General features: G+C 46.2%; 1 protein-coding gene across 2 annotated transcripts in view; it reads left to right on the forward strand.

Moving 5' to 3' along the window:
- Nucleotides 1–17,310, forward strand: part of COL6A3 (collagen, type VI, alpha 3) — a 77,361-nt gene that overhangs the window by 45,824 nt on the left and 14,227 nt on the right. Inside the window, exons 15-39 of one of the 2 annotated variants that reach the window (XM_014951716.1) lie at nt 569–661; nt 1,059–1,112; nt 2,132–2,203; nt 3,166–3,192; nt 3,312–3,356; nt 3,463–3,516; nt 3,700–3,762; nt 4,155–4,220; nt 4,928–4,981; nt 5,234–5,269; nt 6,788–6,850; nt 7,161–7,223; nt 8,494–8,556; nt 9,220–9,282; nt 10,046–10,096; nt 10,601–10,636; nt 10,732–10,794; nt 10,950–11,012; nt 11,656–11,688; nt 11,798–11,834; nt 11,941–11,952; nt 12,115–12,608; nt 14,245–14,344; nt 14,856–15,554; nt 16,780–16,888. In XM_014951716.1, coding sequence (XP_014807202.1) covers nt 569–661; nt 1,059–1,112; nt 2,132–2,203; nt 3,166–3,192; nt 3,312–3,356; nt 3,463–3,516; nt 3,700–3,762; nt 4,155–4,220; nt 4,928–4,981; nt 5,234–5,269; nt 6,788–6,850; nt 7,161–7,223; nt 8,494–8,556; nt 9,220–9,282; nt 10,046–10,096; nt 10,601–10,636; nt 10,732–10,794; nt 10,950–11,012; nt 11,656–11,688; nt 11,798–11,834; nt 11,941–11,952; nt 12,115–12,608; nt 14,245–14,344; nt 14,856–15,554; nt 16,780–16,888 — 2,513 coding nt within the window. Of the gene's footprint in view, nt 1–568; nt 662–1,058; nt 1,113–2,131; nt 2,204–3,165; nt 3,193–3,311; nt 3,357–3,462; nt 3,517–3,699; nt 3,763–4,154; nt 4,221–4,927; nt 4,982–5,233; nt 5,270–6,290; nt 6,327–6,787; nt 6,851–7,160; nt 7,224–8,493; nt 8,557–9,219; nt 9,283–10,045; nt 10,097–10,600; nt 10,637–10,731; nt 10,795–10,949; nt 11,013–11,655; nt 11,689–11,797; nt 11,835–11,940; nt 11,953–12,114; nt 12,609–14,244; nt 14,345–14,855; nt 15,555–16,779; nt 16,889–17,310 lie in introns of both variants that reach the window. The other variant, XM_014951715.1, reaches the window with a different exon arrangement.

The raw sequence follows: 17,310 nt of genomic DNA on the forward strand, positions 1-17,310 counted from the left end.
CTTTTTCCTTTTTCCTCTTTGGCTGTGTGCTCACAAATTGTTCTCTGCCTGTGGGTTGCTGGTGAGCTACTAACTGCAATGACTTTCTTATGGCCTATTCTATATCCACAGCCCGGATTTTTTTCTTTGGAGAAGAGATTGCTCTTCTCAGTGACAGATACTGCTCTGGGGACTGATCTTCTACTAAATGGTCTCTGCAAATTGTGCCCCACACAGTTGCCATTGACACCCTTGCCCCTGATGTTCAAAAGATAATGTTGACTGCTGTTTTCTAACCACAGAATCATAGAATCGTCTAGGTTGGAAGAGACCCTTGGGATCATTGAGTCCAACCAACCATCTACCCTACTCTACAAAGCTCTCCCCTAACCATGCAGCATAACCAGTCTGCCAACACACATCTCCTTCTCCTGCTGCTGTGGTTTCAAGGCAGAGAGACCCCAAAATGCTGCTGGACCAATGTTATGCTGGGCACTGGGAGCAATGGCACAGACCTGAGGGAGTTATGGTGCTGGGGCTCTGCCAGGTTTCTAACACCTTCCCATTGTTTCATGTGCCTTTGCTGCAGGACAACATCGCAGAGAGGACATGCTGCAAGGTTCCATGCAAGTGTTCAGGGCAGAGAGGGGACAGAGGTGTGCCTGGCCCCATAGGACCAAAGGTAGGTCACTTCATCTGTGGTCTCTGGGCAAGGTCAGTGTCCACCAAGGTGGTGATGGGTGGGTGGTGTGCATACACTGTACTGGGTGATGCTAACGGAGAGGTCATCTCCACTTACCTGCCATTTTAAAGCTGGCCCTGGTTGAGGGCTGCTGTTCCCTTTCCTCACAGCCTCTGTGTTGTAAAACAAACAAAAGGGCAGGGATGAGTGGCTGGAAGGAGGGGGTGAAGTGCCTTGTGAAGCAATTTAGGGATGTCAAAGGGTTTCTCTCATTAACTTGTCTATGCGTATGACCAAGCAGCTGCTTTGTGTTCATCTAGGGAAATCTTGAATATCAATTTAAAGGGAGACCACAGAACTATGAAAGAAATACAGAATCCTCTCTGTTGTCTTCTAGGGTGCCACAGGTGATCTTGGCTACGGAGGATATCCTGGTGATGAAGGAGGACCGGTGAGTGATTGCCCCTGCTCCACGCAGTACTGCTCAAATTAGGGGTCTCACCATAGTGAAGCATTTGGAGGATTTTTCACTAGATATTTTCTGCTGAGAACGTGAGCTTGGATTAGACAAGCGAGCAAATGGTGTTTCCCCCACCTGATGGCTTGAGTTGCTGGTCCCAGCTACTGCTGGGAGAAGGTCAGTAAGGAGCTCCTTGATAGCTGGAGAAGCAAGGACAAGGGAAATAACTGATTATTTCATAGGACCCAGCTCTATGCTGCTTCTCCAGGGCAGGTGGGAATGGTTGCAGCTGGTCCCAAACACCTGTGAGCAGGGCAGGATGATTATGAACACAATAAAATCCCCACCCTCATTAAAGCTGCAGCCTATCCCAAAGTTATCCATACCAAATGCAGCTGAAAGATTTGAGCTAGTCCAATAATGGGACCAAGAAAGGGTGTTTCTATCCATCACAGTGTCAGACAACATGAGTCCCATGACTTCTTACTAGCACTATTCCATCCAAACTCTGACTTCATGAATCCCCTGTCACCCTTGGAATAAACAACTTTCCACACATCACGCCCAGGAGGTGAAGTTGAGGCCACGGGGCTGGTGGTGCTCATCTCTTTTCCAGTAGCACAGGCAGGGACCAAATTCTGCTCAGATATCAGGTACGATGCAATGTTTTCATTTAAGGTCAGAATGGGATTAAACATCCACGTGAGCTCTCAAGGTTTCATCTTGTCATTTTACCTTTGAAGCAGAACTTTGATAAAGCTCTTTCGTAGCTGAGACTTTGGGCGGGATGTTTTTCTCTCTGTGATGAAGACTTGCAGTTGGTCTCTACGTGAGGAAAGCGGTGGGCAGGAAATGGTGGGGTGGCCAGGTGTTGACCTTTCAAAACCTGATGCTCCATTTGCTCCTGTGCTTCCAAACCACCTCCTGTGCTTGCTGATGCATGCATTTAGCTGAAGAAGTGCACTTAGCAGGCAAACTCTGACCATTTCATTTTCTCCTCCATACAACAGGGTGAGCGTGGACCACCGGGTGTGAATGGGACTCAGGGTTTCCAGGGATGCCCCGGCCACAGAGGAACCAAGGTATGTGTAGAAGGAGCCTGCACGAAGCAGACCCAGATTCCAGCTGGTGGGAGTTCACCAAGGGCAACTCCTGCTGCTTTAGGATGTCACACAAGGGCTTCTAAATCCATTCGAGTCATGGTGTCCATTTGGCCAAGCACCAAGGCTTTCAGCAAGTGTCATGGCTTTAGTGTTGCTATGAAAACCAAAAGGGCACCCAAGCAACTCAGGCTCAATCTGCAGACAAAGCTGATTTATTTTCTGTAGTTTGGCTCTAGGCGAAAGTTGTGAGAAGAAACAGACTCGTTCTTAACACCAAGGAGCAGCCTGTGCGTGTCTTGGCCTGGGGCTGGGAGGCATGTGGATGGAAATCTGCTGCTGGGGAGGAGGGAGGAAAGTGAGCCATGGTTGCTCCTGTAAAGAGGAACCTTGAGCAAACGATTCAGCCGTGCCACAAACCAGAAAAGGTGGTGAAACTTATAATATTTTATTATTCAGCGATATTGAGGGGATGCTCCCTGCCATTTGCTCTGACCACAGCATCCTCTGGCAGGGCGCAGAGGAGTGCATGAACCAAGCTCATTAGTTGCAGCTGAGATAGTGAGCCTCTTTAAAAAGCTGTTCAGCATTGGACAAAAACAGCAAGACTGGATCTGGATTCATATCAAAATGGGTGCAGGGAGAAAAGAAAGTCAGTGCAGAAAGTGATGTAGCTAAGTAGTAAGCTATTTTATTGAACCAGCTGGCTAAACCCAATGGTGCACATATTTTATCTTGGCACAAACGTTGAGGAGGCAGCTGAAGAAGAAGATTGGCATAAAAGAAATAAGGGAGAGTTGAACCCTGGTGCAACAAACCCTTGCTCTCCTGTCCTGGTCCTGGGTCTGGGTCTGCCAGCAAGCACAGCCCCCCCCTTCCCCACCACCTGCCAAGGGGATGAACTTGGGCAAAAGTGGAGTAACTCCTTTTTCTGATCTCTTTAGGGTTCTCGGGGATTCCCAGGAGAGAAGGTAAGGAGATATTTTGCTCATGCCACGGTGGTGAGCGTGAGCACGTGGACACACCGGTATCCCCCTGCCCATTTCCCCTTTCCCTTGGTGAGCATTTGCCCCTTGCTTCTCTTCTGCAGGGTGAACTGGGAGAAATGGGTCTGGATGGCATTGATGGAGAAGAGGTCAGTCACTTTAATTGCTTTCTTCTTTATTACAAGATGCTTCAAGTGAAACATCTAAGCAGCACCTTGAAAGTGGCACACATCCTAAAATATTTTTCTTTTTCAGGGAGACAAGGGTTTGCCTGGCTCCTCTGGAGAGAAGGGATACTCTGGCAGGAGGGTAGGCTTTTATTATGTTTCCAGGGGGGCTAATTGATAATGAAAATGTTGATTTGAGCCAGGAGGGAGTGGAAAGCCATCATGCCCCCCTCAGGGCTGAGGACCTGGGCAGAGGCGTGGAGCAGCAGAGATGGTTTTCAGCAGGTCAGGGCTGCTCACACTAAATCTCTGTCTCTTCCCACAGGGTGATAAGGGAGCTAAAGGTGAACGAGGAGAACGAGGTGACCGTGGGCTCCGTGGAGACCCGGTAAATATTGCTAAGGCATCTTCTTCATTTTCCACCCACTTTCCATCAGTCCTAGGGGTCTTGAGCAAGCACGTGCTTAGGCTTATAAATGTTGCTTGGCAGTAGCAGGTCCAGGGTAGAGCAAGGACTTGGAGAAGACATGTCTTGATACCAACCTGTCAATCCCTGTTTCATTATATTTAAATTCCCCTTCTTTTTCCTCTTCAATATTATTATTTCTCAGTTGAAAAGCTGTCTCTATCTGAAAACACCATTAATGCTTCATGTCATTCAGTCAAAAAAGAAAAAGAAATTAAAAAAAAGTTGGTTCTGAGCTATAGGAGAGCAGTTTGGGATGTCTGACTTCTGTGTCCCGCTTACACAGATGTTTCTCATTGTTCTGTTGCTTTCAGGGAGATTCAGGAGCTGATAATACTCAACGGGGATCCAGAGGCCCAAAGGGTGAAATTGGACCAATGGTAAAGTTTCTTTGTTGTGTTTTGTTATTTTGTGTTTTTTTACAATAGGATGGGAGAGAGAAAGTAAGAAAAGGGGGTGCTGCCAAAAAGGTGCTAGTTCTTAAACTCATTATGACTTGTTGGATGGAATATTTTTCCACTGGAAAATGTTGTTGGTTTGCAACCAAAACTTTCTCTGGGAAGACATCAGTTTAAAAGATGTTTTGTGTAAAAAGAGTGTGGGTTTTTTTTAATCATTATTTTATTTTACAATGCCTTTTGGGAAATCATCACTGAAAACAACTTTGTCCTTGGAAATTAACTTCCTATGTTCTTGAGGCTCATAGTCCAAATCAGGGAACTGTTTAGATGATACCAAACTGAATGTCCTGATTGATCTGAAACCTTTGAAAAAAGAACAAACCTACATGCTCCTTGGAAAATTTCAAACCCCTTTTTTTTTTTTTAATATGTTTTCATATTAGCTCAGGGTAAAAACGTGTCTTAAAATGTCAGAAGGCATTTCCCAAAGATTGAGAATATCAGCTTGCCCTAGCTTGGAAACTTGATGGAAGTTCTCCATGAGTTGTTAGAAAGATTTCCACCGATGTGGGACTATCAAGTAGCTTGGTGTGAGAGTGTGAAAGGACCCTTTTTTTGAGAACTGAACCTATTTTCCCGGCCCCTGCTTGTCTCAGGGCTCTTACTTGAGTTTGCTTTTCCCTTAGGGAGAGCCAGGACCGGCGGGGCTGGATGGCCAGGATGGTGGAGTTGGGAGGAAGGTGAGTTTCCAGACCCACAATCACCAAGAGCTGAGCTTAGATTGACAATGACCATCTACCCTCATTTAGGAGAGCTGGCAATCTGGCAGAAGGTGGAATGTGGATTTCTTTCTCCCTCTCTCCCCAGTAGTTTAAACTATTCAAAGATAATTTTGGACCAAGAGAAGCAGTGATACACAGATCTGAAAGCAATAGAGAAACACTTGTGCTCACATATTTGCATAACGAGTCTCATTGCTTCTTCATTGACAGGGTATGCCGGGACGAAGGGGACCGATAGGTGTTAAGGTAAGTGGTGATGGGGACAACACCTGGAGTTGTTATTTTGTGTTTTTTTACAATAGGATGGGAGAGAGAAAGTAAGAAAAGGGGGTGCTGCCAAAAAGGTGCTAGTTCTTAAACTCATTATGACTTGTTGGATGGAATATTTTTCCACTGGAAAATGTTGTTGGTTTGCAACCAAAACTTTCTCTGGGAAGACATCAGTTTAAAAGATGTTTTGTGTAAAAAGAGTGTGGGTTTTTTTTAATCATTATTTTATTTTACAATGCCTTTTGGGAGATCATCACTGAAAACAACTTTGTCCTTGGAAATTAACTTCCTATGTTCTTGAGGCTCATAGTCCAAATCAGGGAACTGTTTAGATGATACCAAACTGAATGTCCTGATTGATCTGAAACCTTTGAAAAAAGAACAAACCTACATGCTCCTTGGAAAATTTCAAACCCCTTTTTTTTTTTTTAATATGTTTTCATATTAGCTCAGGGTAAAAACGTGTCTTAAAATGTCAGAAGGCATTTCCCAAAGATTGAGAATATCAGCTTGCCCTAGGTTGGAAACTTGATGGAAGTTCTCCATGAGTTGTTAGAAAGATTTCCACCGATGTGGGACTATCAAGTAGCTTGGTGTGAGAGTGTGAAAGGACCCTTTTTTTGAGAACTGAACCTATTTTCCCGGCCCCTGCTTGTCTCAGGGCTCTTACTTGAGTTTGCTTTTCCCTTAGGGAGAGCCAGGACCGGCGGGGCTGGATGGCCAGGATGGTGGAGTTGGGAGGAAGGTGAGTTTCCAGACCCACAATCACCAAGAGCTGAGCTTAGATTGACAATGACCATCTACCCTCATTTAGGAGAGCTGGCAATCTGGCAGAAGGTGGAATGTGGATTTCTTTCTCCCTCTCTCCCCAGTAGTTTAAACTATTCAAAGATAATTTTGGACCAAGAGAAGCAGTGATACACAGATCTGAAAGCAATAGAGAAACACTTGTGCTCACATATTTGCATAACGAGTCTCATTGCTTCTTCATTGACAGGGTATGCCGGGACGAAGGGGACCGATAGGTGTTAAGGTAAGTGGTGATGGGGACAACACCTGGAGCTCCTGCCATGCCAGCAGCCAGAGGGATGTGCCAAGAGAAGAGACATGCTTTACTTCTTCCTCTCTGCCTCCTCTCTTCTTCAAATCTCCCTCCTCTTCCTCTCCCTGTATGCTCCTTGCTGGACTGGGTGCAAAAGCAGGCACCCACATGGCTGGGGCTGCCCATCCTCTGCAGCGTTCCCTACTCAGATGCTTCATCTCCATATGCTCCTGGAGCAGCATAATGGGGCCAAAGCATGAAGGAGACTGATGTCTGTTGGTTACAGGAGGCAAATTAACCTGCCAGTTCTGTGCTCATTCTCTACTATAACCATATTCTGCTAAAAAAACCCCAAACAGCTGTTCTTCCCTGCTCTTCATGCCTTCTCCCTCCCCATGATGTTGGCCACGTCCCCCCATGCTAATCTGTGTTGTCCTATTTTGCATTTACAGGGTACCAAGGGCACACTCGGTCAACCAGGGCCTGCTGGAGAACAAGGCATGAGAGGGCCACAGGTCAGTGCTCTTATGGCAAGGTGAATGTCTCATGTCATGATGCTGTTGTGTTATTTCATCACAGCTGCTCCCTCAAAGAGTCTTGGCAGTGAGGACTGTTGGGATTTGGGTATTTTTGGGTGCACTGTGGCCTGACTGTCCTGCTCTGGGATGTCAAACCTGCCATTCCATTCATGCCAGCTAGGCTGTGACATGCTTGGAGACCATCTTGTGGGTGCCCTAGTGTTTGCTTCCCCTTGCAACCTCACGTGGCACTGGTGTGGTTTTGGCTCAAGTGCTTTGACACCCTCTCTCTTTTCTCCCTGCACAGGGTCCACCCGGCCAGCTTGGCACACCAGGCATAAGAGGAGAGCAGGGCATTCCTGGACCCAGGGTAAACCCTTCTGCTACTTCTCAGCCATTGACTCAACTGGGCTCAGCGTGGACATTTTGCTGAGCTAATAAGATGCAGCAGATGTGTCTTTGTGTTTCCCTCTTCAGGGCTCTAACTCTGTTTTGTTGACTCAACTGGGCTCAGCGTGGACATCTTGCTGAGCTAATAAGATGCCTCAGATGTGTCTTTCTGTTTCCCTCTTCAGGGCTCTAACTCTGTTTCGTTCTCTAATAAGACACTCTTCGATTACAATCCTCCTCTCAACTTATGTTAAAGATTTCTTGGTCAGGAGTCACAAAAAAGAAAATGTTAATGGCAGCCACAAAGGGATCAGCATTTTGCTTATTGGTTTGTGATCCTAACTGAAGAACATCCCTGAGTGACTGGCAGAGCATCTTCTGTGATGTTTCAACCTCTGAGGCCAGAGCGTGACCATCTCACACGCTTGCTGGGGGCTCCCCATGCAATTTTTTCTCCCTCTTGCTGCCCACTCCAGCAAGACTCGTGGCCCTAAAGCCAGACACATCTTGCATTTCCCTATCCCAAGCAGGACTTCTTCCCTCCTGCTTACACCTTTCCCAGGGGGTTGCCCTGAGGATGATATAGGTTGCTGCTGATACTTGCATTCAACTGACTTGGTCCTTCAGCTCTTCCCAACTATGAATTAGACTTCTGAATTTTTCGTTCTCTAATAAGACACTCTTTGATTACAATCCTCCTCTCAACTTATGTTAAAGATTTCTTGGTCAGGAGTCACAAAAAAGAAAATGTTAATGGCAGCCACAAAGGGATCAGCATTTTGCTTATTGGTTTGTGATCCTAACTGAAGAACATCCCTGAGTGACTGGCAGAGCATCTTCTGTGATGTTTCAACCTCTGAGGCCAGAGCGTGACCATCTCACACGCTTGCTGGGGGCTCCCCATGCAATTTTTTTCTTCCTCTTGCTGCCCACTCCAGCAAGACTCGTGGCCCTAAAGCCAGACACATCTTGCATTTCCCTATCCCAAGCAGGACTTCTTCCCTCCTGCTTACACCTTTCCCAGGGGGTTGCCCTGAGGATGATATAGGTTGCTGCTGATACTTGCATTCAACTGACTTGGTCCTTCAGCTCTTCCCAACTATGAATTAGACTTCTGAATTTCCTGAAGTGCTTTGAGTGGCACTAGCACTATTAGTTAATACATAATTTCTATGTTCAAGCAATCCCCTGGTTTCTGGCACGGTTTCATTGACACGTTGCCAATGTGTCTCTTCTTGTTTCTGTTCCAGGCCGGTAGCGGACCACCAGGAACCCCAGGAGAGCGGGGCAGGATAGGTCCCCTGGGACGAAAGGTATGTCTTCAGGGCATGGGGCTTCAGCAACTAAAACAGAAATTAAAAGCTTCTGTATAGGAGTGATCTTAAAAAAAAAATAAATAAAATACTGGAGATTAACAGCTTGGAGTGAAATTAACTTGTCTTCACTGGATTGCACAGTGTGGAGTAGAGCAAGGTCTGTGCTCTTGTTGTTTCATTAGACTCCCATTCCATTGAACAGAGGCAAAAGTAATTGAGTAACTGAGATTCTGGAGTAATATTCCAAGGTGGATTCTCAGCTGGTGCCCACGTAGGAAGGTGGTCATCATGGATCTCTCCAGACCCTCCATATGGTTTTATCTCTCTAGACTCTCACACACTGGTTCATTTCCACTAGCAAAATCCCCAGAGCTTGAGAGCTTTTATTTTTGTGGTGTTTATAAAAAACAAACACCATCCTGTGGCGGGAGCTGGCTGGCCTCCCATGTCCCATTGTTTGGTTTTCCTGAAATCACTAGGAGTCCCACTAAAGGGCAAGCATTTTGTAGCCTTGATGGCCATGTAGGTCCAGCCATGTCTTTCTGCTGCAAGGACCGCTGCAGGCTGGTCTATGTAGAGAAACCAGTGCTGATGGGGTGGGAAAGGCTCAGAGTTGCCTGGAGTTTCAGTACATGCTTTAACAGATGCTCCTGTTTTCAGGGTGAGCCTGGAAACCCCGGACCCAAAGGACCAAATGGACAGCAGGGCCCACGAGGAGAGATGGTGAGTGTGGCTAAGCATTCATACCTTGAAGGATGTTGAGCTGAGCTCTCTCCTGTGGCAAATGTGGCCCTTTGCAGCGGAGAGTCCAGCTCCCTTATGGTCTTTGTATCCTCCAAAGTACAATATGAGAGATGGAAATCAGCCTGAAGTCTTCAACTGGCATGAGCACAGTTGGTAATGGTCCCTTTGAGGAAGGGAATTATATCCACTTGAAAAATGACTTTTAACATCTCGGAGATCAGTCTGCAGGGCAGAGACTGTCCAGAGTTGCTTGGTCTTGTCCTGGCTCATTGCATGAGGGTAGACACCCTGGGTTGACCCCATGTGGAGTCCAAGGTAACCTATAAAAAGGACGTATGGACTAAGTGAGCCTTTCCATGGGGCCTGATTCTCATTATTCTGTATAATGAGGAGCCAACTGAGGAAAAGATGGTTTGTGCAAGGCAAGGGAGGTCAAGCTTGAGTCAGGCACAGCTATAAGTACACCCCTAGCATTGACTGACCTCCTAACCTGCTTCCCACTGCTGGCTTCCACCTGAGTTTTACACATTATAGGTATATACTAAGCAGGTTTTAATTCAGATTTGTAGTTTTGGCACCTTTTGTGCCTTTTTTTTTTTTTCTTGCAATAATTTAATCTGTAGGAGGACTTCTCAAAAGCCTGTGGTATCAGTGGGTTCTTTTTATTGATGCTGCTGGATGTGTGAGGTTTAAGCTATTCACATATGGCTGCATATTAATGACTTTGACTTTCCAATTTTAGGGGGATGATGGACGAGATGGAATTGGTGGCCCAGGTCCTAAAGGCAGAAAGGTAGGTGTATGCTCAGCATGCCCGTCTACCAACATGAGTCACCACGGATAAGGAAGTAGCCAGTGTAGATGGGCAAGGACAGAGCCTAGCTGAAGTCAGACACACACAGGGATAAAAATCAGCCCTATGTGTACCCTGGTGAGAAAAACACACAAAACTCTTCAAACCTTTCCCCTCTGTCTTGGTTTTGCCTATGTAAATACAATCTTTTTGTACCTTCTAGCCAGAAAGCCCCATGAATGTCTGTGGGACTTTGAAAACAGTATGCCAGCATCTCTGATAGTTCCTCTACAGTTGAACTTAGCCTTAGAGGAGCAATCAGACCTTAAAAAGACCATCTGTTAGCTTTTTGTAATTCGTATGAGGAACAAAATTGCGTAGTGAATTTGCAGTCTTACCCTCTTTTTCCTCCATTTAATTCCTTCGGTTGTTACAGATCTGCCTGCAGAATCAAATTCATTTTCTAAAAACCCTATATTCACATAAACCCTTATGTTGTTTCAGGGAGAACGTGGCTTCATAGGCTACCCAGGGCCTAAGGTACGGTGCAGCCCATGATCCATGCATTCATTTGCCAAGCAATGTAGCCATGACCTGTGGTCCTGAGCTGGTGTTTGTGGTTTTTCCCCAACTAGGGTGGACCTGGTGACCGTGGTGGTGCTGGAGGCCCCGGCCCTAAAGGAAACAGAGGCCGCAGAGTAAGCTGGACTGGGACACAATTTTTCCCCTCTGCATGAATGGCCTGAAAGATGTGTGCATCCTTTCCCCCTAAGAGTTGACCCCATGCTCCTGGGAGTCCTCTCGCAGGCGTTCATGGAGAGGATTTTTTTTTTTTTGTTCTTGCTCTCTCTAGGGAAATGCAGGAGATCCTGGGACACTTGGTCAGAAAGGAGAGGTTGGATATCCTGGACCAGCTGTAAGTGTTCATTGTTCATTCCTCCCCAGAGAGACTTCTGAGTACCCCTCTGAGAAATGTGGTGGTCTCTATTGTTGTCAGGGGTTGAAAAATATGCCCACCTCCTACCTCCTGCTAATTTCAGGTTGGGCAAATTCCTCTTTATTTGTCTTGGATGTGTCTCTGTAAATTCCTAACTAGCTGCTTATCATTGATGAATATTTATCCATGCTCAAACTGCAATGGACAGCAGAAGGAAAAAGTCAAGAGATGGGCTCTTATCAGACACTAGGATTTCCCCATGCCACTTAAAGCTCCTTCTGGGAAGTTCTCAGGTCTTTATCATTTATCACCCCACACAGGATGTCCTCCGTGACCAAATCTGACTGGCACAGAGCACCCTAGGAAGGCCAAGGTGACTTGGCTTGCTTTGTGTTTGAACCTAGATCATCATAAATGTCCCTTTTGGGTTTGGTCTCGGCTAGGTTCACTCCTCACAGGGAAAAACATTTCCCCCTGTTGTTGGAAATGCCACTGAAAATGGGCAGGTTGCCCCTTAGCTTCTGCTAAGGGGAAGGCTTTGTGTTTAAATAGTTATTCCAGCTGGGTTCATGGGGCACCCTGAAAATAAACATCACACTCATCAATTTTATTTTTTAAACAGGGACTCAAAGGTGACAAAGGAGAATCCAGGGATGTAAGTGTGGCTTCATTTCTCTCTTGTTTTGAAATACTCTTGTTTTTTTTGACTGCATCATTTATCTCTTTTTTCCCTTTCTCTCTCTCTTTCATTTTATTTTCTAAAGCAATGTGCGCTTGTGCGGAACATCAAAGACAAATGCCGTGAGTACATCAGTGCTTTGCTAATTCCCCATCACTACCCTTGTATGCCTGGCACGTTACACAAATGGCACTGACCAAACTGCTTTTTTTCTCCTCTTTTCCACAGCTTGCTGCTATGGTAAGTCACCTTTAGTCCTTCAAACCCCAGGGTGACCACGTGCCAGAATGGTTTCTCTCCCCATGTACGTGGCATGAACCATTTACCCCTGCTGAGGACGTGGTCCTTGCACCCTGACAACTATTTTTGGCACTGTTTGTTCCCAATGCATGTTTTTGGCAGGTCCCAAGGAGTGCCCAGTCTTCCCAACCGAGCTGGCCTTCGCCATCGACACCTCCTCTGGTGTTGTGAGGGATGTTTTCAACAGGATGAAGCAAACCGTGCTCAGAGTGGTCAACAACTTAACCATCGCTGAAAGCAACTGTCCACGGGGTGCCCGGGTGGCTCTGGTCACCTACAACAACGAGGTCACCACAGAGATCCGCTTTGCTGATGCCAGGAAGAAATCGAGCCTCCTCCAGCAGATCCAAAACTTCCAGGCCACCCTGACTACGAAGCCACGCAGCCTGGAGACCGCTATGTCCTTTGTGGCCAGGAATACCTTCAAGCGTGCTCGAAGTGGCTTCCTTATGAGGAAGGTGGCTGTCTTTTTCAGCAACGGGGACACAAGAGCCTCCCCACAGCTCAACGATGCTGTGCTGAAACTCTACGATGCCGGGGTCATGCCTGTGTTCCTCACCAGCAGGCAGGATGCAGTTCTCACCAGAGCTCTGGAGGTTTGGGTCGTTCACCCTTTCTTTCCTAGTCTGGTTTTCTGGGGAGATTGGTGGCGTTGGCTCTTGTAGGCGGTGGTTGCCTTCCACAGACCTTTCAAGTGCTTAGTGCTGAGAAATCATTGCTGGCCAAACTCATCCAGCATGTCTATTAAGAGAGAAATCCAAACCATGGTTTCAACATGCTGTGAAATGCTAGTGGGGTTATGATGAGTCATTTGTTTCCACCCCAAGGTGCCAGGTGTGGTATGAAACAGAGGAAAAGATGCCCCCATAGCAAGGAAGGTCTGAATTGAGACAGAAAGGCAAAGGATGGGAAAGTAACATTGTAGAATAGTTTGGGTTGGAAGGGATCTTTAAAGGTCATCTAGTCCAACCCCGTTACAATAAGCAGGGACATTTTCAACTTGATCAGGTTGCTCAGAGCCCCGTCCAACCTGACATTGAATGTTTCTGGGGATGGGGCATCTACCACCTCTCTGGGCAATTTGTTCCAGTGTTTCACCACTCTCATTGGAAAAAATGTCTTCCTTCCATCAAGTCTAAATCTTCATTCTTTTAGTTTAAAGCCATTACCCGTTGTCCTATTGCAACAGGCCCTGCTAAAAAGTTTGTCCCTCTCTTGCTTATACGCCCCCGGTAAGTGCTGAAAGGCTCCAATAAGGTTTCCCCAAAGCCTTCTCATCTCCAGGCTGAACAGCCCCAACTATCTTAGCCTGTTCCAGGCCCTCTGATCATCTTCATGGCCCTCCTCTGAGCCTGTTCCAGCTCTCTGATCATCCTCATGGCCCTCCTCTGGACCCACAGAGTCCATGTCTTACCTGTGCTGAGGGGTCCAGAGCTGGACGCAGTACTCCAGGTGGGGTCTCACCAGAGCAGAGCAGAGGGGCAGAATCACCTCCCTCAACCTGCTGGCCACACTTCTTTTGATGCAGCCCAGGACACAGTTGGCTTTCTGGGCTGCCAACGCTCATTGTCAGCTCATGTCCAGCTTTTCATGAGGCTCGTTGTCAGCTCATGTCCAGCTTTTTATTCACCAGTACCCCAAAGTTCTTCTTGGCAGGGCTGCTCCCAACCCCCCAACAGTGGGTTGCCCTGACTCATGTATTCTTCTTGGCAGGGCTGCTTCCAACCCCCCAGCCTGCTCTCAAATTCCCCCCCAACAGTGGGTTGCCCTGACTCATGTGCAGGACCCTGCACTTGGCCTTGTTTTGAACCTCAAGAGGTTCACATGGGCCCACTTCTCGAGTTTGTCCAAGTCCCTCTGTGTGGCATCCCATCCCTCGGGTCTGTCATCTGCACCACTTGGTTTGCTGTTGTCTGCAAACCTGCTGAGGGTGCACTCAGTAAGAAGTACTGTTGACAGGGAGAGAATTACAGAGATTTAAAGCAACAAAAAACCCCAGATGAGTACACTGAGCACTTATTCAAGCACTTCACCCTTTTCTTGGAGTTTATGTCTCTAAACTAGTCCCACTAATTGATGTCAGGGGCATTAGACTCCTCTAAATGGGATCCACCAAAAGCAGCAGGTTTAGGATTAGGGATTAGAGTTGTGGATTGCCTTCCCCTACTTTGAGCTGAAAATAACAGAAGGCCGCGTTACTAACACCACGTTTTTCTGTTTGCATCTCACCAGATCAACAACACAGCAGTTGGACATGCCATTGTTCTCCCAACCGGTGCTGGTCAGCTGAACGAAACTATCCGGAGGCTTTTGACTTGTCACATTTGTCTGGGTAAAGCATCCAGTTTCTCCTCTAGACAGTGACAAATCCTTCTGGTCATGCAGCAGTTGGTTGTCAGTGGTGCAGAAGGGAAGCCCAGTTGGGAGTCAGCCCTTTTTGCTGCTGAAGACAAGAGATTTATATTCTTAGGCTGAGCAGATAACGTTGGGGTTGTGAATGAGGCTTGCTGTTTAGGATGGGCGTTCTCCACTTTGCAACTAGAAGCTCCTTTTTTGGCCAGTTCCCATTTTTACAGCCCAAATAGCTAAGTGCTCTAAAATATGGCTTTCTGCCATTTATGACAGAGTGCTCGAGGGATCCCTTTGGATAAAGGACTGTGTAAAAATACTTAATGCATAACTAAATGCGAGTTTGGGATGAAGTTACTTTGGTATCAAGTAACAAACCGGTGAATGTTCATGGCTTGATAGCAATATTTCATATGACATATGAGATTTTCACAGTGACAATGGAGGGTCATCTTCAGTTCCTCCTGGTGAAACCTACTGTATTTCTTCCCCAGATGTGTGTGACCCTGATCCCAGCTGTGGTTTTGGTAGTCAGAGACCTGTATTCAGAGACAGAAGGGCAGCCCCAACAGATGTAGACACTGACATCGCCTTCATCATGGACAGCTCAGAGTCTACCACCCCTCTGCAGTTCAATGAGATGAAGAAGTACATTTCCCACCTTGTAAGTAACCTGGAAATCAGCTCTGACCCAAAAGTATCTCAGCACCATGCAAGAGTGGCAGTTCTCCAGCAAGCTCCTTATGAATATGAAACCAACTCAAGCTTCCCGCCAGTAAAAACAGAGTTTTCACTAACTGACTATGGATCCAAAGAGAAGATAATTAATTACCTCCACAACCAAATGACCCAGCTCCATGGCACGAGAGCTATGGGAAGTGCAATTGAACACACAATGGCTCATATTTTTGAAAGTGCACCAAACCCTCGGGACCTAAAAGTCATAGTTCTGATGTTGACTGGAAAATTGAACAAACAAGAACTCGAATACCTGCAGAAGGTTGTTATCGATGCCAAATGCAAAGGGTACTTCTTTGTTATCCTGGGCATTGGCAGGAAGGTGAATGCCAAGAACATCTATAGCCTAGCTAGTGAGCCAAACGATGTGTTCTTCAAATTGATCGATAAACCAGGAGAGCTTCATGAAGAGCCAATGCTACGCTTTGGGAGACTGCTGCCATCTTTTATCAGAAGTAAGTAAAACACCCTGCAGCTAAAATATTATGGAAGGGCCATAGTGTGACCTCAAAGGGGTTAATCTCCCAGGTTTGGTTTACCTGCCTGTTGGTTGGGTGGGCTCTAGACTAAACACCTCCTTGGGCAGCAGGGCCCATTGAGATGTCAGTCTCTTTTTTTTTTTGTTCTGTTCTGTTTGGTCTGTTTTGTTGCTGGTCATAGGTCAGCCTAGTTGAATATGTCTGGTTTTTGTTCACTTTGGCCTCCCCAGCCCATCCCACGCAGTCTGTTAGTCTTCCAAGTAGAGTCTATTCTTCTGTCTGGTTTGACTTGGTCTCCATGGGGGCATCTATGGGATCTGACCTAATCCTGCCTGGCTTGCCAGTCATATTTTTAACATGTCCCATAAGGTCTGGTCCTGCTGGGGCTCTTGGTCCTCTACAGCCCATCTGCCTGCTAGCACTCCCCCTAAGCTCCCTGAACATCCAGCAAATCTTTCTTCCCAACTTCAGCATAATCATGTCTAGCAGGCATTTGGATGGCTCAGCCTGAGATCTGGAGTTGCTCTTTGCAGATTTAAGGACCAGATGAACAGGATTCTCTGTTCAGGGATAAATAATGCTGGCTGTGTTTGGGATGTGCAGATTGTGCCTTGAAAATTTCCATCTCAGCTTAGTTAAGACCCCAGGCAGGATCTCCAGCTAAAGCCAGCTGCCAGACATCCTAAACAGACCTGGCCAGCAAGGACAAGAAATGAGCCTTTTCTAGGAAAGCTAGTTTTATCAAAAAAAGTCCTGAAAAATCAGTCTACTGGGCTAATAAACCAGTATTTCAGCAATGCGTTGCGCTAAATAGGAAGCAGATATGAGTGTATCTTTCCCTGGAAATCAATGTTTATTTTTTCTCAGTTTTCTTTTTCCATTTACCACTTATAGGGGTCCTGGAAACGTCTAACTCTTGAAAAAAACATTAACCATGTGGTTGTAAGTGCCTTGTTATAAGCAAGCTGTTTGCATAGAAGCATAGATTTGTCTAGGCTGGAAGGGACCTTTAAGGTCCTCTAGATTATCATCTTAAAGGTGATGATGATCAAAGTACCTCTGGTAATGAAATAAAATAAAAAAAACCCCAACCCCCCCCATCACTAAACCATTTCAAGAAGAAATATATGTAATGTGTTGTTGGTAGGTAAACTACCAGTATCAACACCAATGTTTAATGCCATGTTTTCTCTGTCTCTAGGTGACTTTGCTTTCTACCTGTCTCCAGAGATAAGGAAACAGTGTGAGTGGTTCCAGAGTGATCAACAAGCCAAGAGCCAGAGCCCTGGACACACCGGGCACAAAGCAGTGTAAGTAGTGGCTTGTCTGCAAGAGAATGAGCTTTACTAACAGCCTGCCTGGGGGAAGAAACATGCATTTCCAAGTCCCTGTTTGGAAAAAAAACAAGAAAAAGCAACTTTGATGATAACAGTCAGGATTATCAGCATGTTATGAGTTCCTTTACTGCGGTGGCAAAAGAACAACAGATCTGTCTAACACAGAAGGGTTGACAAGTACACATATAATTTAAAATTTGTGTTAAATTTCATGTTCATCTATGTATGAATGATATGAAGGGGCATATGCTACTGTCAAGCAGATCAGAGATTCCAGAAATTGCTATTAATTTGGGGTTTTCCATGCAACAAACTATTTTGAGAGGCTGGCCTGCCCTGGACTGTCTAATATTTCACTGAATTTCACTGAATTTTAGAGTTGGAAGGGACCATAG

Source organism: Calidris pugnax, unplaced genomic scaffold (assembly GCF_001431845.1).
Source record: "Calidris pugnax isolate Ruff unplaced genomic scaffold, ASM143184v1 scaffold184, whole genome shotgun sequence".
In the NCBI taxonomy this organism is placed as follows: domain Eukaryota; kingdom Metazoa; phylum Chordata; class Aves; order Charadriiformes; family Scolopacidae; genus Calidris; species Calidris pugnax.